This window comes from Canis aureus, chromosome 20 (genome assembly GCF_053574225.1).
Source record: "Canis aureus isolate CA01 chromosome 20, VMU_Caureus_v.1.0, whole genome shotgun sequence".
NCBI classification, from domain to species: Eukaryota; Metazoa; Chordata; class Mammalia; order Carnivora; family Canidae; genus Canis; species Canis aureus.
In genome coordinates this window covers 49,448,598-49,468,999 of record NC_135630.1, presented here as the reverse complement: position 1 = coordinate 49,468,999, position 20,402 = coordinate 49,448,598, and the positions used below count along the sequence as shown (strand labels likewise).

Here is a 20,402-nt window from a genome sequence, read left to right as displayed (position 1 = left end):
CTGGTTATTTGATTATCAAGAAAGAGTTTTCTGATTATATGACTGTTTAGCTTAGCTGTACTGTAGGTCTTTAAGATAGATGTAGTTTATTCTTTCCTGAAATTCATTTGCAAAAATCAGGTTATGAAAGTAGGTATTTTCCACCAATTCCAAATCAATTACATAATCTGCTGTTTATGAAAACTGAGGGAAAGAGAGGAATGTATTTAGAATTATCTAGATTTCTCATACTGCAGCGGTATCTGTGGCCTTTTCATTTTGTTATCATTGAGATGCTCAGTGTGAATTTTTCACCATTAATCTATCAGAGTACACGGCATTTAAATTTATATTGCTGCAGAAACTAAAGTTGAAACTAAGCAAAGTTGAAAACCATACATATATAATTCTAATTACCTTTTTTTCTTGGTATTTAGATGAAGAACCTTTTCTAATTCTTGCTGATCACCATGAAATAAGGAAAATTAGCACTGATGGCTCCAACTACACACTTTTAAAACAGGTATGACATTATCATGATGATTTCATATTTAATATCAGTACTCTAGATATGCATTAGAACTATAGAAATATCACAGAATTTATGAAGCACTTACTTATGGACATATATGAATGTATGTACATAAGAGTATCATAAATTTTATTTTGTTTGAATTGTCCGGATGATGTTCCAAGCATATCACATCACACTCTATCTAAGAAAGTAAAAAAAAAAAAAAAACAAAATAAAATTTGCAAGGCCTAATTAATGGAAGGGAAAAACTATTTAGATAAGAGAAAGCATAAAATTATCTTCTAAAGTATTTTTATGTATTACCCAAGCTGCTTTTTCCCCCTTGGGATTTAAAAATTAATATTTTTCAAGAATTTTAAGTTTCTATTTATAGAACTAGGAAATAAAACAGGATTGGTGATCTCTAGCCTTTGAGATTTGGAATCAGCAAAGGAGCAAAAATGTAATGGTAATCCAGCAATGGTTCATTGGTTGTGAGGCACATATTTTCATTCTTACCCTCTACATCCCTCAACTTGTCCACTTCAAGAGACTCTGAGTTGATCTGTTTTGATGTTTGAATTCTATTGTCAAAGTTTATTTGTACATGTTATTTGAGATGAAAAGGTATGATTTCCATTTTATGGCAGGATAGAAAACTCTGAAATGCTCACCTCCATGTTTTATTTCTCCCAGTCTGTAGTGAAAAGAGCATAAAATCAAATCATTAAAACTACCATGATTGCTACGGGCTACAGAAATCACATGCATTTAGTCATATCATGTTTTTAGTTGTCAGGAGCAATAGCTTCTTTGGGAAGGCTCAGTTGGTATCTGTTCTGCTACAAATGTCTTTTTGCCCCAAACTATATAATAGTGACATAAATACGTGAAAGTACTGTCTAGAACAGGTGTGCCAAAAATAAGGACATTTCTTGTTCTTGTAATATGTTTATGTCAGCATTTGGCATAGACAAAGAAGGCCATTCATATGGTGATTTTTCAGCAGCATAAAGAATACTTACCTAAAACAATTTTTGCCACCCACTGATGGATTTCTTCATTGCTATCGTCAAATTCATTCATTTTTCTTAAGAATTTAGTTTTATTTTAAATGCAAATATTCATTACCAATTGTGATAACGACTCTCCCCTTAACAGTTGGATTTTCCAGTTTTCTTCTAAGTCACAGATTGAAAATGAAAAGCTCACATGAGAATCCAGATTTCAAGGGCACCTGGGTGGCTCAGTCAGTTAAGCATCTGCCTTCAGTGCAAGTCAGGATCTCAGGGACCTGAGATTGAGTCCCACATCAGGCTCCCTGCTCAGCGAGGACTCTGCTTCTCCCTCTCCGTCTGTACTCGTGGTCTCTCTCTCTCTCTCACACTCTCTCTCAAATAAATAAATAATCAAAAAAAGAGGAAAAAGAAGAAAATCCAGATTTCAGGCTACTCATGAAAATAAATAGGAAGCGATAGCAGTGCTGGATGTACATCCTTCAATGTCCACAGTCCAAAGTGTGTAGCAGTTGACACTGACATAGAGGCCAATGCTCTCCAACTCACTGCAGTCCTTAGACTTCCCGTGACCTTGCCACATATAAACTTGTTCATGAATGTCTGTGAGGTTTAGACTCTTGCTCTTGAGATGAGGGTGTGTTGCCAGCATTCACTGTTATCATGTTAGAGAGAGGCCTCTAATTGTGAACCCTAAAGAGATTGGGAAAAATATAAAATCTTTCCATGTTGTTTATAAAAAACTAAACAGAAATCTGTGTAAAATATAAGAATTAGACCACTATCTCTTTAAGAGATAAATATTATAAGAATAGTAATGAGTAGTAAATACAAGAGAAAGAACTCCAGGGAAAAAAGATTAGCATATGTAAATGTGAAAAATGTTTGCTGCCCAAATGGTTTCCTACATTTTTTAACTTAATTCTTATTTTCCGTGCAGTCTAATTTTAAGCTTATAAGAAAGTTACAAAATACTGAAAAATGTCTTTTTCTTTTGGAGGACATCTCCATCTCCCTCTAAGCCTCTCATTACCTTCAAGGTTGAATGTGCCCACCACTGATTTCCTCGTATGGTATCTGGAAAAGGGACACGCTTAGTTGTTTCTCTTTTCTTAGTTGTTTTTGTTTACTTGTTTAGGATTTCTTACTTTTAGACTCTGCTATCAGAAAGGGAGAAATTTCACTATTTTGGATAGTCTGTCTATAAGCTCAGTTGGACTAATAACTAAAACAGCAACAATATTTATTTACTTCATAAAGACAATAACGGAGCTTCAATGACATCTCTTTGCTTTATTTTCCAACCCTGTGACTCGATATTTCTGGTGGTGCCCCCTTTGTTGTTTTCATGGCTAATATGTTATCAGAGATTGTTCTTAATGGAGCAAAATGATTTTTTTTTCCTGTATGCATCATTTAAGTCTATTTCATATATCCAAAGCACTTTAATGCATGCTTTCAGATAGCACTTTTTTCCTGGTGGTATCATTTTCAACTATTGCCAATCACTAGTACCTAAGTGGGGATGACTTTCAGATAGTTTTCTTAGTGTAGTGTTTATGAAAATGAAGAACAAGTGAGAAAAAAAGAGGAAGCTCACGAGGACTCTGAACATCTGTGTCTTTGGAAAGCATTTATTAATGTGACCACTAAGTAAGGAAATAGACACCCAAAAAACTAGACACAAGCATTACATCCAGTTTTGCCTGTGGTCTGTTTGGAATATATGATTTCTGTCAGGGAAGATATTTTTAACTACATTTCATTATAGCATTATAGAAATTTTCAAGGAGTTTTAGGCAGTAGAAACATTTTTTTTTTCCCCAGAGATTTCTGTCTACATGTGCAGAATGAAGTATAAAACGGAAGTAATTATCTCCCTATATTTTCTCTCAGTCAGAATAAGTGAAAAGACATCCTTGCCTTAAATTTGAGAGGACTTTTTGGTGTGTAGGTGATTAGGAAAAACAATTTACCATAATATCTTGAATTTTATCCTTTTTGTTGTAGTCTGTACAATCTCATGAAGCATTACAGTGAAAAAATACAGGAACAGGTAGATTATTTTTTGCCATGTGTATTTTAAAACATAGCTGTAGCTAGGCCCGCTATAATTTATATAGCACATCATAAAGAAAATATACTTTAATAATACAAATTTTGGAAATGAAGTACATTAATCAAGTATTAATTTTATTAATTTAAGTATATTAATAAATAGCTTTCCAGTGTTATCTAATTCAATCCTAGCAGTGCCTTTTATTCCAGTACAGTTGTGTAGAGAAACAAAACACAATTTCCTAAATTAATCATCTTGAACCAAAGGGTGCAAATCTTCAGCTATAGAAATGAAAGAAGCAAATAGGATTTTGATGAAACCAATTTTCAGCTCTGAAGCCACTGGGATAGCTCTAGTGTTTAGACATTATTTTGACCATGCCCTTGGCTGTTTTAATGTTCCTTGCATATGATTCTGCAAAGAGAGAATTGCAAAGTTTTCTGTGGGGATTAAGGGTAAAGTTGTAGAAAAATGACCAGCTTGGTTAGATAGATATATCAGAATTCAGAGCTTCAATTCCTCTGCATTTATAGCTTTAATTTATTATAGTTGAATTGCTAAATTTGGAATTGGATCTTCATTCTCTAATTCGCTTATTGTAAAGAAAGAAATGGGATAATCCTGCCATAACCGGGTAAATCTTTCCTAAAGTTAATGACAAGATTCTCTCCACCTTTTTCTCTCTAATGCTCTAATTCATCCATATGAATTTCAGGCCATCACAGAACCCTACCTAACACATTTACCTTATTCCTCTGGTATTAAAAGCATTTATACAGAAAGGATATTACAAAGTACTATTGGAGTGAATTTATTAAAGTCACTACAGAAGTTGGACTATACTCAATTTCTATTTTAAAACTTTGATTGATTTTGCCTAGACAACTTCCTAGATTTGTATGCTGAAATACTTTTAGTTGTACTCCAGTTCTTAGCAAGTGAATGAATATTCAACAAATCTTTTGAATCTGTGACTGAATTCTTTAAGCATTTACAGTCTTTATTTTTAATTAATAATGTCAGTAAGAAGTATTCTTGTGTTTATTCATTTGAGTGTAGTAAGAAATTTACACACAGTCCTGTTTACTCTTGTCTCTTATTTATGACCAATAGCCAGCAGTTCCAAGGGGTCAGGCTATCAGGTTAATTTTATAATCCGGGGCTGAGGAAAGAGGTTGCTCATGTTAAGCCAAATAAAAGTGTAATAGTTGAACCTGTGATTTTAATGTCATCACCACAAGAATTTAGCTCTGCTGAGAGAAGAAAAAAATCAGTATTTGCCAGAACTTTCTTTGAATTGCTTATATAACTAGGCTATCTTTAGTCTTCAAGATCACTGGAAAGAAATAAAATATGAACAGTAATGATTTAGCGTCAGCCTGAGTCTTATAAAAGACTACGTAAATCTAATGCAGGGTCATTATCTAATTTTAAATTTGGGGAATAGATCTGGAAACTGAACCCAGATGTGGTAATTATCATGCTTCCTTTCCCTCCTCCTCTAACCAAATAAGACAGCCCATCTCCCTGAAGGTGTGAATCCTTACCTATAGGACTATAGCTACTCATAAATGAGCCCTAAAACAATTTCAGGCTTAATTACAATTTTAGATTGTATATATATATATATATATATATATATATATATATATATATATATAAAGGAAATTTACAACACATATAAAGATATGGAATAGATCTCTTTGGGCTTTGCCAAGTGTCTATAGTGTCAAATATTTTTAATACATAAAATGTATATATTAATAAACTATCCAAGCCTCAAAATGAGTGAACACAATTGAAATCCTGATCCAAGTTTTGTATGTCCATTAGGGTAGTAAATCTCTAAGCCCTACTAAAGGTCAGAATTAAATTAACCCCTCAGAAGTCATTTGAACAATTCAGTACGTATAAAAGATTCCCAGATCCTGATGTACAACTCTTAAATCCATCAAAAGACACAACTAAAACAAAAGAAATGTGGTAACCAGTTCAATTTGTGTTGTTTTGTTACCTTCTAAAAAATGCATAACCATGAGTCTGATAATCATTTCCTCATATTTCCATGTGGAATAAAAAGATGTTGGTCACTTGGTTCCTCTTTGGTCAAATCCTCACCGAAGATTAGAACTTTTAAATTCTAATATGGCACTGTGTTGGCTGGAAGGCCCTTGAAAGCAAGAAGAAACAAAATAAAGCAGCAAATTGATGCTGAGACAAAAGATTTTGGACAAAGTAGATTCTAATCCTTCTCCTCTGACTTCATCAGATAGCTATCCAGGGCTTGTCCTCAATCATCAGGGATCTTCTGCCTTCCAATTTAGGTGTATGCTGTTTTCTGGTTACTCTACAGAACAGATAATAATGGCATTGAATTCATATTTTTAAACATTTACCTAAAGTGAAAGTGTTTCATTTTATCTCCCTAAAAGCAGGTGTTTTTTGTTTTTGGATTTTTTTTTTCACAGTACTAGCTATTTACTTAAATCCTTCTAAGCATTCCAAAATTTTTATGATCTACATGGAAAATATTTTCAAATAAATTATACATTTTACATGTATGGTATAGAGAAAATATAAATATAAAATGCTCTTAGAAAGAATTGGTCACAAATATTCTTCATTGTAATAACTATAACTATTTAGGTTCAAAAAGAGATAGTGATTCTTATGAATTAAAATGTTTTGAAATAATTTCCATTAACTATTATTCAAACATATCTTTTTTTTATTTTTAGGGATTAAACAATGTTATTGCTATAGACTTTGATTACAGAGAAGAATTCATCTATTGGATTGATTCCAGCCGACCCAATGGCAGCCGCATAAATAGAATGTGTTTAAATGGAAGTGATATTAAGGTAACGAGATGTTACAATGATGGGATTATTGAATATTTTATTAAGATAGCTCACTTGAATAGAAAATATTATTTGATGGTAATGATAAAACTCATAGAATATATTAGGTGGATTTGAATTTCACATTTGTACAGTGTTAGTTAATACATACTTTAAATATGAAATATGAGGTTTTTTAATCTGTATGTTTCATTATAACACTATTACAATAAAAAAAATCAAATTAGATAAATAAAATTTGAAACCTAATTCACAACCCTAGGAAATGTGAGGGATGCTTTCGGCTTGAGTGATTAGTTCCTGACTTGCAATTGTGTTGACTTATGTAACAGGGAAAGTTGAGTCTGAGAATCTATAATTGAAAAAATTAATTACTTGACTCTAGATTGAAATTACAGCACTATTAAAATTAACCTCCTATAGATGGAAATAATTGAATGCATTGCTGTAAAATGAAAGTTCTTATTAGACAGTATCATAATTAAATACATGTCACAATCTAGATATGAACTACTTGGCACCAATTTCTGTGTTATCTTGAGTTTTAGTGTATGTTCTGCTGAAATGAGCAGTATGTTATCTTGAGTTTTAAAATAAAATTATTTGAAAAATAAAATAATTTGTACTATATATACACAGTAAAATATATTATAAAGGCATTTAAGTTCAAAGACACAGAACCCACAATTTTTTTGTAGTCATCTATAATGTCATACAGAAATTTTTAGTGAGAACAATCAATTTTGAAAATACTAATACAATCTTGAAATCTGTATATGCAATGACAAGAGAACCAGTGTGATTCTATTTATGTATAAACTGATAGTTTATAAATGAAATATCAGTATAGGTTATAAAACAAAGAAGCACATAAAGTTTTCTTTTTTAATTTCTTGACTATTTATATAAAAACTGTAAAAAGTACCATTACCCAAACTTGATCATACTTTTATTACAAAAATTTAAATTTTTGGTTACTTTTATATATTTTTTATATATTTTAATATTTTTAAAGGATTAATTATCTACCACCTTGCCACTGCTAACCCTTTACTACCTTAAATCATGTCATAAAATAGGATCACAAAATGAATCATTTTTTCTATTGAGATTACTAATTCACTGACTTCCATGTAAATTGTCAGCCAAGCCAATTTTTTAAAATTGGACTTTGGGAAAAAGAAGAAAAGATATCTTGCAATTCAATACAGTAGATTGATACCTTTAGTTGCTGAAAATGTTGTCATATATATATATATATATATATATATATATATATAATGTATGTTGTCATATACATATAATGTCTTCACTATTGATAACATTAAGAAAAAGATAACTATAAACTTTCACTATTATTTTCTTGTCTCTAACTAAATAAGCATTGGCTTCTATACAGCCCCAAGTTTGTTTCTCTTTTCACATAATCCTCAAAGCACTGAGAACTCAGAAATAGCAGTCATTATAGACCAAGAACCTTTGGTTATTTTACATGCATCATATTTATATATACAAAATTTATGTCCTTATTATAGTTGACATTGAAATGGGTTAGGATCAAGTGCAACAGTTGTATGAATTTCACTTCCTTTATTTAGGTTAAAACAATGTATGTATTCCTATTTGTAATTTTTTTTCTCTTGTAGTAGATAATTAAGTAGGGCAAGAGCAGTTGGGAGAGTGGAGAATGCTATTGGAATCTCCTCCAAAACCTGCTAAAGATAAATAATATCAATGATTCTGTGTGTGTCTTTCTGTGTGATAGAATTTCTGCTCCCAATTTTCAGAAGATACATAAACTATTAACAAAAATGTGATCAGGAACTTTGTAGCTGCCCAACAGCTTCTTATTTTGGTTTACTCCTTAAACCCATGTGTAATGTTTAGGCCTGATTACATATATGGTAATTTCTCACATCTCAAACAAATAAGTAATTTTATTAGGGTAAATTCGTTCTATGTTTTAAGCTTATCTAAATTCCATTTCTAATGTTTAAATGGAATTTTATCATCTCTGCCAAAATCAAGAAGCAGTTGCTCAGTTCGCTAGGCATTTACACTGTTAACTTTTAAAATTCTTATTTGTTAGGTAGTGCATAACACAGCTGTCCCCAATGCACTTGCTGTCGATTGGATTGGAAAAAACCTCTATTGGTCTGACACAGAAAAGAGGATCATTGAAGTATCCAAACTCAACGGCTTATACCCTACTATACTTGTTAGCAAAAGACTGAAGTTTCCCCGGGACCTGTCTTTGGATCCTCGAGCTGGGTTTGTAACAAATATTGATAATCTTAAATTAAAGTTTGAAACTCTAGATTACATTCAATGTGGTAAATTCCATTCTGTAGGTTTTAACATGAAAACCAATATAAAGTGTGCTGCGTAGACATTCGTACTGGGAAGTCAAAAATAGAAAAATGATTATCACAGTGAAAAAAGAAAAACATTTGGAATGATGGGATTTTGCAGCAATTATTTTTAAACACAACTGTTTTACTAGTTAATCTATAAGTGTATTGGGAATGAATAAAATATACAGATTTCTCTAATTTTAATGCCTTGAAATCTTTGAGGAAAGGCAGCAATGCTAGTGGGTCACAAATATGGATAATGTAATGCTTGTACCACTTTAGAGCAAGAGGAATAAGTAGTATCCATGGATAATAAATAAGAAGGTGCGTTACCCATGCATTCAAAAGAGATACCACAGTGGAAATATTGAGAAAGATTCATAATGGAGCTGTGTTTCAGCTGCATTTCATTGCAAGTCATTGTAGGGATTAAGGACAGCAGACTGGAGATTCCAGATGAGGAAAGAACACACATCGTAAGATGTCAGATCTTAGGTGTCAAAGTCAGGTGTGTGGCTGCCAAAGTTCTATAGATTATGACCATTATCATTCACTTTTAATTATGTTGTTTTGGTATAGAAGCTATTCCTCCTCCTCCTCCTCCTCCTCCTCCTCCTCCTCCTCCTCCTCCTCCTCCTCCTCCTCTTCTTCTTCTTCTTCTTCTTCTTCTTCTTCTTCTTCTTCTTCCTCTTCCTCCTCCTCCTCCCCCTCCTCCTCTTCCTCGTCTGATTCTTCTGCATTATAATTTAGAGTGACTACATACTCCAGAATGATCTCTATTAAAATTCAACCTACTCGGGATCCCTGGGTGGCACAGCGGTTTAGCGCCTGCCTTTGGCCCAGGGCGCGATCCTGGAGACCTGAGATCGAATCCCACGTCGGGCTCCCAGTGCATGGAGCCTGCTTCTCCCTCTGCCTGTGTCTCTGCCTCTCTCTCTCTCTCTCTCTCTGTGACTATCATAAATAAATAAAAATTAAAAAAAAAATTCAACCTACTCAACATGCTTGTTAAAATACCAGATTTAGGGAAAATTTGATTTTTAAAAATAGAACACATTCACAGTAACAAGTATTATGATAACTATAGTGCTCTAAATTTTCTGCCGTGTAAATTAATTTCACTTAATATGTTTCATGAAATCACTGCTTTTATCAGATCATATGCAACAATTAGGCTTTGCTTCTTGGTAATATGTTGTATCTATGTTTTTGGTCCCTTATGTTTAAAATTGGTGCTGTGATCACATCACTGTATATTTTATAGCTTAATTTTAAACATTACTTTGGGTAAAAGCAGTACCTAATAGGAGAAGACTTATACTGTAAATACTCTTCTGTTTCCAAGGTAATGTGCAAATTTAACTTTTTGCTATATAATTATGTAACCATTTTGCTACCTTTTAAAGTATTTTCTTTACCATAGCAACAAAAGATTCAAGAGAGTGCCAATTCCATTTTAATTGAAATAGTCACAAGAGAATTTATTTTCAATGTTTCAGGAAATAATGGCCAAATGTACTAAGTTTGATGGTTATCATCATTCATTCATAAGAATGTGAATATTTTTATTCCTTCAGCATTTTATCAGAAGATAGTTATTTTAGTGTGTTCAAATCATTGTCCTTTTCTTCCAAACCAATATGACTGGCTTAGCTTCTCATTTTATACTCTTCAGGATGCTTCATATTAAACAAACAAGTGGAACAGCCCATGTGGCTCAGCAGTTTAGCGCCACCTTCAGCCCAGGGCGTGATCCTGGAGACCCAGGATCAAGTCCCACGTCTGGCTCCCTGAATGGAGCCTGCTTCTCCCTCTGCCTGTGTCTCTGCCTGTGTGTGTGTGTGTCTCATGAATAAATAAATAATAATCTAAAAAATAAATAAAATAAATGTTACCTGTAGATCATAATAGTCTTGTGGAATTTGCTAGGTATAAAGCAAAACTGTGTCCTAGCCTAGTGAATACAGCCAAGCCTAGCTTTAGGTTTTAGTTCTCCTGGGTTACAGGTATTATTACCCTATAAACTGAAAGCAACATTAAGTTATCATTAATCTAAACCCATCCATCAAGTGTCAGTTAAAATAGTGAAGTACTAAATTATTGTAAATGTTATGAAATACTCCCTTGATTTCAATTTTGGATAATATTTTATTATGATATATATATACCATATTATAACCAAAAAAACAGATAAAAGTTGGAACTTTGTAAGAAACAATTAAAGCCACCTATTTTAGAGATAAAATTTGATGACACCTTTCTGTACACGCTGTTTTTCTTGTTCCCCAGGATGAGACAATAGGGCAACTTGCATTTTGGTTTTTTGAGATGAGCTTCAGGGTGAAAATTCCCTGTCTAAAATATCCTTCTTTAAAAATATCAACTTAAATTGTAAATTATGTAATGAAATACCCTTGAATCTTTCCAGATGAGATTAGCATTGTAGTGTACATATGTTTTGAATTTTCCAATCCTACTGAACCCTGTTTCTGTGAGGAGTGTGATTTCTGTCCTGATATTTAGTGAGATGATAGGGCAAGTTTTGTTTAAAGGAGGAGAAAGATCAACTGGACTAATGTAATGAAACAACTGAACTTTTAGGAGGTAACTTGGAGGTACTTTCTATCTTTTAATAATAGTACGCTGATTGTCATAATATCAATTTCATATGGTGGTTACTAAGAATGGTAAAGAAGATACAAGTAAGCAGATTGATCATCATCCTAAGTGTAACATTTAATTGAACTGAAATTTAATTATCTGAATCATTCAGTTATCTGGTTAAGTTTGGGAACTACTGTTCCAGTTTATTATAAGTTTTGGGTAACTAATATTATTGACATCAGTATTTATAAAAGTTGTCATTCATGTAGAATATATACATATATGCATTTTATTTTATTTTTTTAAGATTTTATTTATTCATGAGAGACAGAGAGACAGAGAGAGAGAGAGAGAGGCAGAAACACAGGCAGAGAGGGAGAAGCAGGCTCCATGAAGGGAACCCAATGTGGGATTCGATTCCAGGTCTCCAGGATCAGGCCCTGGGCTGAAGGTGGCTCTAAACCGCTGAGCCACCTGGGCTGCCCTATATATGCATTTTAATATAGAATAGAAAATATAATGTTAAAGCCAGACTGAGCATAATTTTTCTTTTTGGATGATTAATATGTTATTTCAGGTAATCGCATAACAAAAGGCCATTATAACAGACAATAAAGTGAATGTGTGCTATGATTAGCTAACAGAAAATTAATCTACTCATTCATTTATTCAACTTTTATTTCTTTAGTATTTACTATCTATCTGGCACTGTTCTAGGTAGGAACATAAAAATAAAAGGCACAGTCCTATCTCTAGGTATTTCACAGTTCAGTGGGTAGACAAAGAAGTAAATAATTATGATACAAAGCAGTAACTTACAAATATAGGGAAAAAAAAGAAAATAGAAAATGTCTCTATCTCAACTAGAATCAGAGTCAGCGTCCTGGACAAGACTGGTAGTGTAAGAATTAGCCAGGTCTTGTAGTACACTTCAGAGCAGGAGGTATTTCAAGCAAAAAGAACAAGCTGCCTGGGAATGCAAAGCACGTAGAAGAGGATGACATAGGGAATTAGAAGAACTCATAATCAGAACAATTTAAGTATGCATAACTATGGAACTTTGATGCCAGTCTACTTCATGGAGCAAAAAAGACCTAGGAATAAAATTACAACACGACACAACAATAACAACGACAAAACAAACCTTGTAAGACTTCTGGCTCAGGCAAACAGGTAAATAGAGGAAGGACTCCCTAGATATGAGGGATCAGGAGAGGGGCAGAGATAAGAAAGGGAGATGATCAGTTTATAAACCTCTTGGGATTGGAGTTCTCATGTAATAATAATGACAAAGAAGATAACTGCTTCTCTAGAATTCTATGAATTTGAAAACTGTCTGAATTTTATCACTTTAGTTGCTTCTACTGTTTCCTCAGAGTCTGGGAGAAAAATATTATTTTTACTATTATCCTTAAAGTACAGATAAGAACATCCAGCCTCAAAATGGCCAAGCGATTTTCTCAAGATCATTTCGGTAGTACGATATTAAATTGGGGATTCAACCCAATTTTCAAGCTTTAGTCCCATGCTTTTCCCATTATAGCACATTAGAATCTGAAGTAACAAAATTATCTTAGATCATGAGCACGCTTTTCAAGAGCCATACAGACAGGGATAAGAAAATGAACATAAGAAGACAAAACTGTATTTTCTTCCACTTTAATAATTAGCCATTTTATAAAATTTAAACTGTAGATATGAGTTTTTTGGAAATAAATAAAAGTGTTACAACCAGACCTTATTATTAAGAATATTTTGTCTGGATTCCTTTTCTAATAGTTTGCTAATAATAACACAAAAGAATAATACTGGGTGCTATTTTGAATTTTAAATATATTTCAATGAAAATATATTGAAGGACTCATATTTAACTCAGTGTATGTATCCCTTACTGCCAACCTGAATAATGATAATGCAAATAAATTTGGAAAAGATGCTTTTCGTATTTCTGTATCTTCCCTTATGCTGTTCTTTCTTCCTAGGATGCTCTTCTGATTTTCCTCTAGTTGGAATAACTTCCCATTTTTCCAAACACAGCAGAAAATATCATTTCCTCTGTGAAACATTCCCCAATTGTGCCTAAGAAGTCTCCACATATTGAACACATACCATTACATGACTTTTTATATTTTATTTTTAATTATTTTGAAGTAATAATTGACATAAAACATTTTATTAGTTGCAGGTGTACATATGACTATTATTGGTGTAAATGTCTATCTCTCCATCTTAGAAAGTGAGCACTTTTAGCAAAAAGACCATGGCTTAAAAAAAAAAAAAAAAAAAAAAGGCCATGGCTTGATCACTGGCTGCGTCAAACACAAATATCATTAAATTCTCTGCAGAAGGAAATAATAAATGGGCAACTGGATGTACACAGCAAATAGGGTTATAGCTACAGGGACATTGTACCTGCATCATTGCCCAAACCAATACATCAGTATGTAAATAACCTGCATGTTTCAAGGAGAAAAGTCATAAGGGAACTTTTGTTGTGAGGGAATGAAAGGCATACCAGGAATGAAAGCTCAGTTTTTTATTTCTTTGGGGAAACAAACATTTTATTAAAATAAACAATCACATAAAAAAAAATCCTCCCTCTACCAACTTTAAACCTATATTCCCATATTTAGTAAAAAAGAATAGGAAATGAATATCAGAAATTAATTTACAACTCAAAATCAAAATAATTGCAGTTGAAAGCAATGTCTCTGAGTATATTCCCTGAATTCAGAAAAAAAAGAGCACAATAAAAACTGAGAGCACACTTCTATTTTAATTTTTTAAAGAAATATAGTATATTATATTAAACTATTGAAGATATCCTCAGGAACCACAGAAGCCTGTTATTGTTACAGTAAACATTGTTTTCTATGTTGACACTTGTTACAACTTACGGAATAGATATTATTTGGGACTGAGGTTTTTCAGATGTGATCTTAGGTAAACATTATATATTATGGATGAAATTTGGAACTCTCCTTTTGACATTTGCACAGACGTTTTCATTTGTCAGCTTTAATTATTTATAGCAAATTTGTACTTAAGTAGTTTTTAAGAAGTTGAATTTCAGATGTTAAAGTTACCAGAATATCTGGAATAGACTTATTGAAAAACTTGAAAAAAAGTTATGGTAACAGGGCTTAAGTATGGAAAAGGAAATGAAATTCAGCCATCAGAAGATAGCTACCTATGAGGAGAGAAATTCTGTGTCTATGAAGATTCATTCACACCTGAAAAGAATTAAACTATAGTTTTCTTCAATGTGATAGAGTATGTTCATAATATTCTTTTGGTTGATGAGTACTTAAATAGACAAATCATGTAATAACACACAAAACCCAGACAAATTATATAGTACTATAGATAGTATCCAGATGCAACAGGTCACCTATCAGGTGGATATTACTAAACCAATATATATAGAGAGAGGGTGTATAGACATATATGAAATATATATTACATATCTAGTACAGATAAAAAAAAGCTAAAAGCTAATATTTGGTAAACTATTATTCCATGTTTCTCAGTCTTATAAATTTGCTCCTATATTCTGTTATTTAATCCTCATGGTGATCTTATGAGGAACTATTATTATTCTTTTCAACATGTGAATAAATGCAGGCTCAAGAAGGCTAATTAAATTGTCCAGATTCACACAGCTAGTAATAGGTGGACCTGAAATTTGAACCCGATTAATCTGTTTCTAGAACATGTTTCCTTAAGACTCTACATAATGCTGCTTAGAGAAAAAGATAATCTATAAATCTAGAGACCTGAGCCTGTTCCAACTGTATCACTATCATAATAGGCTACGACAACACACATAATCTTATATGGTCTCAGTTTATCAGTAAAATAAGGGTCTTCAGCTACATGATCTTTAAGACCTGTTACAGCATTAAAATCTTTAATTAAGTTATATTTTGTTCTAAAATCGGAAGGAGATAAGGATTCTTCTTATCTTTATAATGTAGCTATGAAGATAAAATTTATGTTCAAAGAACTATTAGTAAGCACAATATTTCTTTCATGCTTTCTTCCATCTTGGTAAAATTATTATTCCCTCTTTTGTGCCTCCATAGTAAAGTAGTTTTATCATGGTACTTTTTTTTTTATTTGTTTTACATCCACCTCTACTGTATTCACGGAGAGATCTTTAAAGGCAAAAATCATATCTGTTTACCTCCGTGTTCCCAAGTCTAAGAAGTATCTGGTACATAACATGGCCTTTGAAAATTATTGTTTCAAAATATGGTTCTCAATTGACTTAAGAATGGCTCTAGGGATTCTTAGAGTTGTTAACACCAGCTGAGTTAATCAAGGTAGGTTCTCTGATTATGAGGCCTGAGAATCTACATCATTAGTCATTTGTTCACAATATATGTTCACAATATATTAATTGTTCAGATACACATGCAGTAAAGAAAAGTAATTCTGTAGAGCAGAAAGAGCTAAAGCACAGTTTCCCAAAGTGTGTTCCCTGTGAACTGCCCTAGGAAAATAAATGCTATCACTTAAGACTATGTGATAAGAAAGGGATACCATACCTCCCTCTGAGAGAAGCACCATGTTGTATTAAAGCATCCTGAAAGTTCTCACAATAAAAAGAAATGATGCTTACTTTGTTAAACAAAGTATTTCTCAAACATGTTCAATCTTGAATCCTATCTTGAAAAATGTGATCAAGGAAGAATTTGTGGAGAATTGAGGGGCAACGTGAATTAAGTCTATATGAAAAAGTCTATGTAATTGAAGAGGAAGGATCTCTTCCAGTGATTTCATGAAAGCACAGAAGTGAAAATGTAGAACTGTAAATACTCCAACTAGAGCTGAACTGACACACATTTCAATGGTGAAGAATGATTGAGAGAAGTATGTTGTGCTTTTTTTTAAAGAGAGCTGAAATGGCAGTGACAAGATTTTGGGCTGGGAACTCTTTCACAAACTTTCTGATGATGTAACAGATGTCGAACTCCATGAAGTATGGAGTCCTGTTCTTGGTATCTTGGTTCAAGATGGTAATAAGACCAGCCAAAAAGAGAGAGAAAAAAAAAGGTCCAAGTTAAAGACAAAAATTGTAAACTGTTAATAATGGAGGTCAGACCATTTGTAATTCATAATACTTAATGACTCCAAAAACATTATTATTCACATCTAATAATTTGTAATACTTTATTGATAGCATTTGATGGAGAAAACTATTATTTATTTATTTATTTATTTATTTATTTATTTATTTATTTATTTAATATTTTACCTTTAGGATGTTTAAATTTCAAGTGCAAGCACATATAAGGTAAATAGCTAAATAGAAATATGAATACTGCCTCTAATTAAGCCAATTTGAACATGTTCTTTGTAATGGTGGAGAATGTTACTGAAATGCTGCTTTAATTTTTTCTTTGTTTGCATTCAGTTCTCAAAAACAGCATGGTTGTATGGAAGCCCAAATATATTTGGTTATATCTAACATGTGTGAGAGAAACTGGTGTGTGTGTGTGTGTATATATATATATATATAATCTATTAGGGGAAAAAATTGCTGTTAGTGTTCCCAAGATTCAGAGTCAGTTAGGCAAGGAAGAATGTTCTGATTTCAATGAGATAAACTATCTTTGCATTTTTACTTCTTTCTGATTCAGTTTCTTCCTTTTTATCTATACTGCCATTATCTCTAGTATAGACAGTAAGGTGCACCTCCATAAATTTGCTAGAAAAGAATGGATTGTGTGTTTTTCTAGCTGTATTTTGCTGACATATGTTTGCTTTCAAAATAATCTCCTGCCTTTTTGTTATCAGTTTTGGGGATCCAATTATCAATATCAGAATGTATAAGGAAAATTTTTCTTTAAGGAACATTTTGATTTTAAACTAAGTATACTAGTTATAAATCATGCAGAATAATCTTCACACCATATTACTTTAATTACACATCTTCCAAATTTGAAGAATTAATTGCCAATGATTCTATGCTTACAAAAAAGAAAACAATGGATCTGGGGAAAATAATTAGCTTAATAAGTTTTGGTTTTAGTGTTTGAATGTGAAAAGGATATTAAGTATCCTCTAACTCAGATCTTGAGTTATGTAGAGAAGGAAACATATTCAACAAGATAAAGTGACTTTTTCTACTTGAGAAAAAAATTTTAGTGGTTTAATTAAATAGAAATTTCTCAGTAATTTGTCACTTATACATTATTTATATTTTACTGAGGTGCAATATTTATATTTAACTCAGTCTTAGTTCAATATAATTTTCTTCCCTTTATTATTTTTTAACTGCTGTCTGAAATGCCTTACTCTAGAACTTCCAATAACATAGTTGAAATCAGCACTATCTAATAGAACTTTCTGAGGTCATGGAAGTGGTCTATATCTATGGCTGTTGAATATGGTAGCCAACTGACATATGTTGTTTTTCTTTTTTAAAAATATTTTATTTATTTGTTTATTCATGAGAGACACAGAGAAAGAGAGGTAGAGGGAGAAGAGGGCTCCATGCAGGGAGACTGATGTGGACTCGATCTCAGGACCCTGGGATCATGCCCTGAGCTGAAGGCAAATGCGCAACCACTGAGCCACCAGGAGTCCTGGGAGACATTGGTTATTGAGTACCTGGAATGTGGCTAGTGTGACTGAGAAACAATCCAGTTCATTTAATTTTATATGATTCTAATCTATTTAAATGTTGATAATCACGAGGCTACCACATTGAATAATGCAGATTCAGGCAAATATAATGTACTCTCCCATGAATCATTTTGAACTTTTCATTGATAATGAACTAAAAAGAAGAAAAAAACTACATCTGGATAGTATTATTCCTCCAACATTACAGATGCAGCTTGAAGGCTTACCTCTGTTATTTTTACAGATCTGTGATTTGTTAACACTTGAGAAATATCATATGATATATAATATATATAGGCTTATGTGCTAAAGGAAAGATATTTAAAGTTATATGTATATTTCAATGGTACTCTAATGAAAATCATAAGAAAAGCTTGCATCAAAATATACTTCTTAGAACTTACAATTCAAAGAGATACCAAGACTTAATTTGGGAATAGCTGAGTTAATAAGTGAAATATTGTATGATGTTTTACTCCCTGAGTGTCTGTAAACAAAATGGCTATTGATTTTCTTTCCTAGGTATTTGTATTGGATTGACTGCTGTGAGTACCCTCACATTGGCCGTGTTGGAATGGATGGAACCAATCAGAGTGTTGTCATAGAAAACAAGATTTCTAGACCTATGGCATTAACAATAGATTATGTCAACCATAGACTCTACTGGGCTGATGAAAATCACATTGAATTTAGCAACATGGATGGATCTCATAGACACAAAGGTTGGTCCAGTAGCACAAATGACTCAGTACTTTAACAGTACATAAATTATTTGTTTAGAAAATAAGTACACACTTCAAAAAAAAAAAAAAAAAGAAAATATATACACAATTATATGTATTCATTATAATTTCTCTTAAATACATTTTACAATTCAAGATTGCACTATTATACTCCTTTATAACAATATTGATAAATAAGAATTAGGTGTATTTATTCAGAACTGCTGTGATCATGTATAAAAATCATTTTGACAATATTTTCTCTAATTGTATGTTTCTGAATACTTTTTATAGTAAATGAACAATGTTCTTCTTTGTTAATATACACATACATCGTAACTGAATTGAAACAGGTTATTTGCTTATAAACATAAGGTTATTATCCTTCTGGTAGGGCTTGGTGTTTTAAAAATACTAAGTACAATTCTTTAAAGACAGTAAGGTAATCGTATTTAAAAGTTATCAATTATACTGTACATATGATTAAATTTATTGTTATCTAATCAACAGTGGCCACAAAACTTAACATGGAAAACAGCTTTCAAATTACAGTAACGTTCAGGAAATCATTTGAATATCAACAAATGTAAAATTCTACAGATACATTTTTTTCTATTTTTCATTACTGAGTAGATTATAAAACTGTAAATATAAAGGAAGAGAATGAAGCAATTGGATATGAGGAAAGTGACACTAGGATTAGGGATGAGGGGGAAGGAAGTCTTTGAGGAGATGGGATGAGGGATTTCTAAAGAGCATCGGAGAAGGACATGCGGAAGGAGAAAGGGTGCATCCAGAGATGACAGGATGCAACAGAAACCACAAATGATTCCCCTGTACACTCAAAATATTTTAGATGTGTAAAGATGAGATTTTTCCCAGAATGAAGATAAATGCTTTTTTTTTTTTATTTTAATTGATCTTTATTGACCTAATGTCACCTTTGTTATTAGGTGTTTTTATCTTCAAAGAGTAAGAGCACAATTTTCACAGAGAGATCCCAGAGGAAGCCCACATAATAGCCTGGTTCAACTTCTCTGGCTGCTTTCTTCTCTGACAGCAAGCTTAGAACAAAACCCCAGGGAAGAGGGCAAGGGGGTAGATGGTAGGAGAGGATTATTGATAATCTCATTGTCAGGCGAGGCCATGTAAAAGTGTGCCAGTGTGGAGTCTTGAAAAGCATGAAGCCACTGAATACATAAATAAGTAAATAAACAAGAGATAAAAGTCACTGAAGTCACACCATTTAATGATTTTGCCAATGTCCCTCTCAGTAATATTTAAACAAATATATAATTCTAACTAAAAATGCTGGCGAAAGCTTTTAGAGGTGCTTTTTTAGGGGCAAGAACATTGAGATATCACAAGTGCAGTTGGATGAGTCACTTATTTAGGTGTTGGCAATCCAATTATAGAGATAAAGAAACTCATCAGGATGCAATTTGAGTGAAGAATTATTTAAAGATGACTTTAGGATTTTAATTACAGCAAAAGTAATGTTGACAAATCAAAACCACACTTAGCATTCAGCAGTTATATCTTCTCTGAAGAATCAATAATGAAATGTTCTGCAACATTCTTAGATGATATAATTGAAAGTTTTATTGTGGCAATCAGTATTTTCCCCATGTAACTATGAACCATCTATTTTCAGCATCTC

At 32.4% G+C, this 20,402-nt stretch overlaps 1 protein-coding gene across 10 annotated transcripts in view; it reads left to right on the top strand.

Moving 5' to 3' along the window:
• The window catches only part of LRP1B (LDL receptor related protein 1B), a 1,828,472-nt gene that overhangs the window by 1,587,878 nt on the left and 220,192 nt on the right, over nt 1-20,402 (top strand). For all 10 annotated transcript variants that reach the window (XM_077861563.1, XM_077861564.1, XM_077861559.1 and 7 more), the window contains 4 exons: nt 417-502; nt 6,307-6,429; nt 8,519-8,700; nt 18,543-18,742. In XM_077861563.1, coding sequence (XP_077717689.1) covers nt 417-502; nt 6,307-6,429; nt 8,519-8,700; nt 18,543-18,742 — 591 coding nt within the window. The remainder of the gene's footprint in view (nt 1-416; nt 503-6,306; nt 6,430-8,518; nt 8,701-18,542; nt 18,743-20,402) is intronic.